We start from the raw sequence: 8,819 nt of genomic DNA, 5'->3' as shown, positions 1-8,819 counted from the left end.
TCTTGATAAAAGAAATTTTCTTATTCTAAAGAAGACTTGAATATAAAGTAAATTTTATGGTTAATAGTAACGAATGAAGAAGAAAAGTATTTAAAAAAAAACAGTAGAATCGGAATAGTTGTAGAAATTTGAAAACGATAAGAAAAAAAGTAAATATATCGATGTTAAGTGACATGAAATCAGTTCCATTTCTTGGTTTTGGCGAACTCTGTTTTGTCAATTATGTTTAATCACTTGATTACGAGTTCAATACCTTTTCGTTATGTTCTACCATGCTCCGTCAATCGATTTGGTTAGAACGCCTTTCTTCCTCGTTTTTTGTCAACCGGTTTGACTTTCGAACATCGGACACCTTTCACGTGTCGTTCTGCTATATTAGGCGGCTGACTTTTCGAAAATGCCTTTCGAATGCTGGTGAAATTGCACTTCTTGTCTTCATTAGTTTTGCGCGTGTCGATCGGTGCAGTGGTTTTAGCGGTGCATCTCGAGGGCTCTTTTTGCATCATGTTTATGGTACGGTAATTCCATTTGGAAAGTGTTCTGCCAGGAGGAAGGTTTCTTATCAAGTGACACGTATTTGGTGGTGAATGTATATTTTGTGTGCAGAACAAGGGGAATTAAATATTTACTAAGTTGTACTGCTGAATTGCCCAAAAAGCGTATTGGAAGTTGTAGTATAAATATTCTTGGCACTTTATTAGGATCTATAAAAATAAATTTAAAAATCCGAAATACCGTAAAACAGGGTGACTTTGATAGCCGGGGTGACTTTGATGGAGATTGCAATTAAAATACTTTCGGAATGGTTTATACTGACATCATACTGACCGCAGTAAAGAAGTGTTCAAAGTTCAGTGTCTTGCGAACCTTCGTGGTGAACGGACACTAGAGCTGCGGTATTTTTTACTACCTAAGCTCAGAGTTATTTCAAAACAAAATTCACAGTCTTTTTAAAGACTACCTGAGTTATTTTCCAAAATTCTAAACAGTCTTTTCAAGACTAACCCCGCCTGAAATTTTGTTGTATTTTACAAACGAAGCCATCTTTTAAAGAGAACTTTGCTTGCAAAATGCGTCAAAACAAAGGTAAACGCAAATCTTCTGAAGATTTGGTCGTTACGTCGGTGAAGCGTTTGAACGCTAAACCGGCTAACGGAAACAGAAAAAGAAAACAGCCTCTTCTGAGGTCTGATTCTGATTCTGAATGTGAGGTCAATCCTCCAATTCCATTGACAAACAGTTTCGGTGTTTTATCCGAAACTGATGACAAGGAACCTTCTCCTCGTACTGAGCCTTCTGCCGTCGAGAAACGAGTAAAGGCTCCGCCAATTGTAGTGACTTCCGTCTCCGATTTGGCCAGCTTTCGAACGCAACTGAAGAATTGCAAGGAAACTTGCAATTTGAAGGTTTCGTTCCAGCAGTCGAAGAGGAGAATGTCGCTTGTTGACGGAATCTTTACAAGATCACCAAACTTTTGTTGGTTATTTGAAAAACCACAAACACAATTTCTACACGTATGAGACCAAGAATGCTCGGCCATTCAAGGCGGTCTTGAAAGGTCTCTCCAACGACTTGTCGGTGGATGAGATCAAAAACGAACTTAAGGTGTTGCTTGGCTTTGCCCCATCCCAAGTAATACCAATGAAGAAAAAATCAAACGGGAATATTTCTCGCTTTGGTTTGACTTCACAATTTTATCTGATTCATTTCAACAGAAATGAAATCAACAATTTGAAACTTTTGGACAAAGTTCAGTTTTTGTTCCATGTACGGGTAAAGTGGGAGCATTTTAAGAAACATGGCGGTAATGGCCAGAATCTGACCCAGTGCCGGCGTTGCCAGGCATTCGGTCACGGTACTGATCATTGCGCCATGGTTCCAAAATGCATGGTTTGCGGGGATTCTTCTCACGACAAGGACAATTGTCCCGTGAAAGAAGTCACCCAATTTAAATGTGCAAATTGTGGTGGAAATCACAAATCAAATTTCTGGGATTGCCCCATCAGAAAAAGGTTTTGGATTCTCGTGCTAAGCATCAGCCGAAATCCAAACCGAAATTTTCTCAAAGTCAGGTTGTACCTGCATCTTTAAATCAAACGTTCGTGCTGTCTCACTCGAACAATGCTAGAAATACCCCTACCGTGGAAAAGTTAGGTAACAACAATGGCATTTCTTATGCTAACGTCGTTTCGGGTTCATCCACGAATTTTAAATCCTCTACCAATCTTTCTGAAATTGGGCAGGTACCTCAAATCTCATTTGAAAATTTTTCTGCTGGCAACGCTTTGGGATCTTCTGATCTCGGCGATGTTACGTTTGAAAAAATGACTTTTTTGCAAAACTCACTGTTTGGTTTGATTCAAACAATGAGTAATGCTACATCCATGATGGAAGCAATCCAGATTGGATTAAAATTTGCGAATGATGTTGTTCTTACCCTGAAGTTTAATCATGGATCTAAGTAATTCCATCAATATTATGAATTTTAATGCTCGCTCTTTAAAAGCGAAAGAAAATGAATTTTTCAACTTTTACGAGTTCATAACGTGCATGTTGCTGTTATAACCGAAACATTTTTAAAAACTGGCACTTATTTGAAAAGTGATCCAGATTATAAAGTTATAACTAATAACCGAATGAATCGAAATGGCGGTGGAGTTGCAATAGTTATCCACCGTAGTATGACTTATAGCACGTTACGTGACTTTAAGTTAAAAGTTATTGAAAGTTTGGGCATTGAACTTGAAACTTCTTTTGGGAAAATTATGATTGCAGCTGCATATTTGCCATTCCAATGCACTGGGGAAAATAAAAATTATTTCAAAGGGGATTTGAATAAACTTACTCGGCATAGATCTCGATTTTTGATCATCGGTGATTTTAATGCCAAACACCAATCTTGGAATAATTCAAAAGTAAATTCCAATGGTAAAATTCTGTTCAGAGATTGCACTTCTGGTCTTTATTCGGTTTTATACCCGAATGGGCCAACTTGCTTTTCTTCTGTTAGAAATCCATCAACAATTGATTTGGTGTTGACAAATCAAAGTCAGTATTGTGGTCCTTTAGTGACTCATGCTGATTTTGATTCTGATCATCTTCCAGTAACTTTTTCACTTTCTCATGAAGCAGTTACCAGACCCAATAGTTCTGTGTTTAATTACCACAAAGCTAATTGGGACAGGTATCAGCATCATATTGAGAATAATTTAAATCATGATTTTGTTTTAGAAACCAAAGCTGATATTGATTCAGCCTTGGAATCTTTAACTAATGCAATTTTGGATGCTAGGAATATTGCTATTCCTAAAGTCCAAGTCAAATTTGATTCTCCCATTATTGATGACGATCTTCAGCTTCTGATTCGTCTGAAAAATGTTCGCCGAAGACAGTATCAACGTTCTCGTGATCCTGCACTGAAGCGAATTCAAAAGATTTGCAAAAGGTTATTGACCACAGATTCACTCTCCTGCGAAATGAAAAGTTCGCAAGAGATGTCGAACAAATTAAACCTTATTCCAAACCTTTTTGGAAACTTTCAAAGGTTCTTAAGAAACCTCAAAACCCATCCCTTCTTTAAAAGATGGTGATAATATTCTATTAACTAATGGGAAAAAGCTCAAAAACTTGCTCAGCAGTTTGAGAGTGCTCATAATTTCAACTTGAATGTTTTGAGTCCTATTGAAAATCAAATTTCAATAGAATTTCAGAATATTGTTGAACAAGAATTTTCATCAGATGAAGTTTTTAATACGGATCTGAATGAAATAAAATCTATTATCAAAAAATTTAAAAATATGAAAGCCCCTGGTGAGGATGGCATTTTTTACATTTTAATTAAAAAATTACCAGAAGCAACTTTAAGTTGCTTGGTCAAAATTTTCAACAAATGTTTTGATTTGGCATATTTTCCCAGTAGTTGGAAAAATGCCAAAGTAATTCCGATTTTGAAACCGGATAAAAATCCTGCTGAAGCCTCAAGCTATCGGCCCATTAGTTTGCTTTCATCTATTAGTAAATTATTCGAAAGAATAATTCTTAATAGAATGATGACGCACATTAATGAAAATTCAATTTTCGCTGATGAGCAGTTTGGATTTCGCCTTGGGCATTCAACTACTCATCAGTTGTTGAGAGTTTCAAATTTAATTCGAAGCAACAAATCTGAGGGCTATTCTACTGGCGCTGCTCTTCTAGACATAGAAAAAGCATTTGACAGTGTTTGGCATAAAGGTTTGATTGCGAAATTGAAAAGGTTTAATTTTCCGATTTATATCGTGAAAATTATTCAAAATTATTTGACGGATCGTACTCTGCAGGTATGTTATCAGAATAGCAAATCTGATCAACTACCTGTACGTGCTGGCGTCCCTCAAGGAAGCATTTTGGGTCCAATTTTATACAATATTTTTACTTCTGACTTGCCTGATTTGCCCCAGGATGTCAGAAATCACTTTTGCTGATGACACAAGCATCTCCGCCAAAGGCAGAAGCCTTCGTGTCATCACAAGAAGATTACAAAAAGCTTGGATATTTTCAATTCTTATTTGAAAGAATGGAAAATTACTCCAAATGCTGCAAAAACTCAACTTATTATTTTCCCTCACAAACCAAGGGCTGATTTTCTTAAACCAAAAGTCATCACATTATAAAGATGAATGAGGTAAATTTAAAGTGGGAGGATCAAGTGAAATATCTTGGACTTGCTTTTGACAAAAACCTTACTTACAAGGATCACATTGAAAGTATCCAGGTTAAATGTAACAAATATATTAAATGTTTGTATCCACTTATAAACAGGAATTCTAGACTTTGTCTCAAGAATAAACTGTTAATTTATAAACAAATTTTCAGACCTGCCATGCTTTATGCTGTGCCGATCTGGACAAGCTGTTGCTTAACCAGGAAGAAAAAACTTCAGAGGATTCAGAACAAAATTCTGAAAATGATTCTGAAACTTCCTCCCTGGTTCAGCACCAGTGAACTTCATCAATTAGCCGAAGTTGACACTTTGGATGTTATGTCCAATAAGATAATTGATGCATTTCGACAAAAATCATTGCAGTCTTCAGCTGCATTGATCCGCTCTTTATATAGTTTATAAGTTAGTTTTAAGGTATCCCTTTTCCCTTTTGTACATGTAGGACCTCCTACATTTGAAATCACTGAATAGCGAAAGCTACAATATTTCATGAATAAATGAAAGTTGCTAGTATTTAAAATTGAGGTGAAAAGTCATCGTTTGTGATTGGACACTCAATAATATTTTAACTGAATGAATGTACATGGAAAAGAAATTTGAATAAATATACATTAAAAAAAAAAAAGTGTTCAAAGTACCTCAAGAGGAACTTTTCATAAAATTTTGAAAAGTTGTAAAAAGTTAGTTAACATTAGCTAAGAAAATGTTGATAGAAGTTTTTATATTTAGAAGTGTCATGATTTTCTCAATGAACATGATGTTGAATCGGAATACGGAATGCATTTTCGGATTTTTTGGACAATTTTCCACTAGGAGAAGGTTAAATAAGTTTGTAAATCATAAATAATATGTGTTTTTGAAACACAATTAAAAAAATCTACAATTTTTTCGGTAATTTCAGTTTAACAAATTTCATGTGAAATGTGAAAACTTGTAATTCGTGCTTCGAATCCAGTATGAAATGCAATATAAATCGATTATTTTATAGAATAAAAGTAGATTTATATGTATTTTGTTAAGAAGCTTATAAATTTTGATAACTAAATATAAACATTGATTTTTTTTTATTAAAAACTTTATCAGCTACTTTAGTGATGGTATATTTAACGTACAAATTAAGTTTGAACATCTTAAATATGATTTGAACAAGAAAAACTATGACTTTGATAGTCACGCCGGAATTCAAACTAAGAATTTTCAACATAACTTTTTTTTGTTGTTCAAAATAGTGCATAAGCTTTGTGTGGCATACCCCAGTCCATGTTTTAAAAATAATAATCTTGAGAAAAACCTTACCTGTTGAAAAATATTCCAAAAATAAATTAAAATTCTTTATTTTTTTTTTTGAAATCATGATTGAAATCATTTTTAATTGGCACTTTTAATTGTTTTAAGTTTAATTTCTAACATCATTAAACTTTTGAAATTAAAAACAGATTACCCTAATAAACTTTCTAAAAATTTGATGTTTTAATTTTTATTCAAACGAATATCCATCTAAAACAGTTCTTGATTGACTCTTTTTTTGTTCGAAAATTAATAATATAAATTTCCAAAAAATCCTTGGGGATGTGGTTTTTTCAACATTTTCAGGATGAATTCAATTTGTGGTCCCATGTGTCGCTAGTTGTATTACTTTTATATTTAATTTAAACTGAACTTTTTAAAAGTGCATGTTTTATTTTTTTAAATACATTCATCGTTAAGTTTTCCAAATAGTTTAGTAAACTTCCACAATTAATTTCTTTTTGGAAATAAATTTCCCTTAAACGGAGCACATCAACCGGAGCTTTTGCAACAAGATTTTTGTTACAGACATTTTAGTATCTTCAAAACAACGGGAATTATCGATATGACTATTTTTTCTATTCATCCCCTAAAGTACTGTATAAAACATAATTTAAAACAAAATTTTAATATTTTTACAATTAGGTGTTGCAGGATTGAGTCCGTCATTTTGATAATTTTGGAATAAGAAGACAGCGATTTCCTTGGCTTTTGTGCACCCTTAAGGACGAGTTTTTTTTAAATTAAATATACTTGATTGAATCTTTCTTATATTAATTACATTTGATCAACATAATAAGTGGTCAGCTGTGGCTCTTCAGCTTTAGTTTGCTTTTCGTGATTTAAACACTGTTCATTTTTATAACTTTAACAGTATATGATTTATCATTTTTGTAACACTAGGTACAATGAGGAAAAAAAAAGTTAAGAAAACATAACCTAACCTAAAACCAACATAAACGTACAATAAACTAAACCAATCCTTGAATCAAGGAATATTCAGAAATAGCACATTTTTCCCTGAATTTCAAACATTTTTCATGAATCTTCTGATCCAACATTTTTACTTCTGCTAATCCATGAACCTCACTTGATCTTGTCCAGCCATTAAGGACGAGTTTTTCTATGTTATGTATACAGAAACTTGAAACTTAATTGTTTGTTTGTCTACATATGAAATGAACTCATGCCAAATATAAACCTTTTACGACAACGGGAAGTGAGGTAAAACGATCATTGAAGTTTGAGGTCCAAAAAATCAGTTAAAATCATAAAAGTTCTCACATTTTCGTGAAGCTGGATGAAATCCTATTCTTTTTTTTTTGCATTGGAAAGGGCTTTTAAAGCACGTCAAGATGTATAATTAAGATCTGGGACTATTGCTTATAACTTTTGTAAATCACTGATAAAACTACCGTCAAAGTGATTACGATGTTGAGAAATTTCTCTTATTCTTATCAATGAAACCTATTTCTTTCAAAGGTTTGTAATAGGAATATCTCTAGGTAACTTTGCTGAAAAAAAAAACGTTTCTAGAGAAAATCCTGTCATCTTGATAGATGTTTGAATTCAAGGGTACACAACAACAAAGGAAGTTGTTGCCTTCTTATTTCAAAATTGTTGAACTAAAATTAATCGATTGTAAAAATTACAAATTTTGTTGTAAATCTTTACGGATCTTTTTAAGATCATAAAATTTCGGTAACAAAAATCTGGATGCAAAGCTCGGGTTGATGTGCACTGTTAAGGTATTGGTATTGGTAGCCACTCAGAAAATTAACATTTTGAAATATTTTTCAAAGTTGATCGAAAAGTACTAAAACAGTTCATTTTCAACATTGTTGCAAGTCAATACGATGCCTTTGATCAAGTTTTACTGACGAATGACTTGTTAGTTGTTCTTGGTATTTGAGCAACACTTTAGTTTGATTGACCCAAGATCACCCCCTCTAAGGGTAATAGTCAATTTAGAACACAAAACACAAATTTTGGGAAAATATTGGTAAACTATTTCAACACATTTTCAAGTATGAAGTTATTTTATGTCATTTAAATAGTTTAAATTGCTTCAAAATTACGATAGGTGTATCGTTTTTTACCCATGGTCATACCCATAATTTCTGTATACTCACTTCTTGAATCATTGTTCTCATTATTTCAGAAATTTATTCTGCTCGTGTTCATCGGATTACTGCACAGCAGTGCTGCATACCCGCCGGATACCGATTCTCCAGAAATACCTCACTACATAGAAACTCACCTGCAGTCAACATGGCGCCAGCGCAGGTGCATAATGACGACCTCGACATCAACCATTTACCAGGGAGAGTTCACCGTCACACCTACGACGACCGTCACATCTACGATCACTTCCACAATACCCGTGATTGTAACATCAACCAGCACAGTTACGGACACAATAACGCCTCCCGTTTTCACAAGCACCGGCACAATCACTCCCACCGTTACGGTAACTCCGATCCCGTCAACGGCGACCTCAACACTGACCGCAACGGTTACGACCACTTCAACGTCTACGCCTGCGTTGGTTCTTGAAACGATAACATCTTCCGTTACCGAAACGACAACGCTGTTTTCGACCACAACTTTAACCACATATCCGGCCACAAACACAGTGTACATCACGTCGACTATTCTGGCCACAGCAACTTCGACTGTCACGATTCCGGCAGCCGCCTTTCTCCGTACTGCTGGATTCGCGGACAAGCTGCGGATCAAACCAACTAAAACCAAGCGCAACCCGGGTCATACAAAAACTTCAATTATTGGGAGCTTTTTGAACTGAAAACGTCGAATAACTTACTGAATA

The 8,819-nt window shown here is 34.5% G+C and overlaps 2 protein-coding genes across 2 annotated transcripts in view; one reads left to right on the top strand and one right to left on the bottom strand.

Annotated features, from left to right (window-relative positions):
• Window positions 1–48, bottom strand: part of LOC119768733 (mucin-5AC-like) — a 1,502-nt gene extending 1,454 nt beyond the window's left edge. The window contains exon 1 of the mRNA XM_038259602.1: window positions 1–48. This exon is cut by the window's left edge and continues 242 nt beyond it. The gene's annotated coding sequence lies outside the window, so the exon portion shown is untranslated.
• LOC119768734 (integumentary mucin C.1-like) overlaps window positions 1–8,795 on the top strand; it is an 8,955-nt gene extending 160 nt beyond the window's left edge. Inside the window, exon 2 of the mRNA XM_038259603.1 lies at window positions 8,151–8,795. Within this exon, the coding sequence (XP_038115531.1) occupies window positions 8,283–8,795 (513 nt within the window). The 5' untranslated portion in view covers window positions 8,151–8,282. The remainder of the gene's footprint in view (window positions 1–8,150) is intronic.
• The last annotated feature ends 24 nt before the right edge of the window (window positions 8,796–8,819 follow it).

Source organism: Culex quinquefasciatus, chromosome 3 (genome assembly GCF_015732765.1).
Source record: "Culex quinquefasciatus strain JHB chromosome 3, VPISU_Cqui_1.0_pri_paternal, whole genome shotgun sequence".
Taxonomy (NCBI): domain Eukaryota; kingdom Metazoa; phylum Arthropoda; class Insecta; order Diptera; family Culicidae; genus Culex; species Culex quinquefasciatus.
The sequence above is the reverse complement of the archived record's forward strand: the minus strand, read 5'-3'. Positions and strand labels throughout refer to the sequence as shown.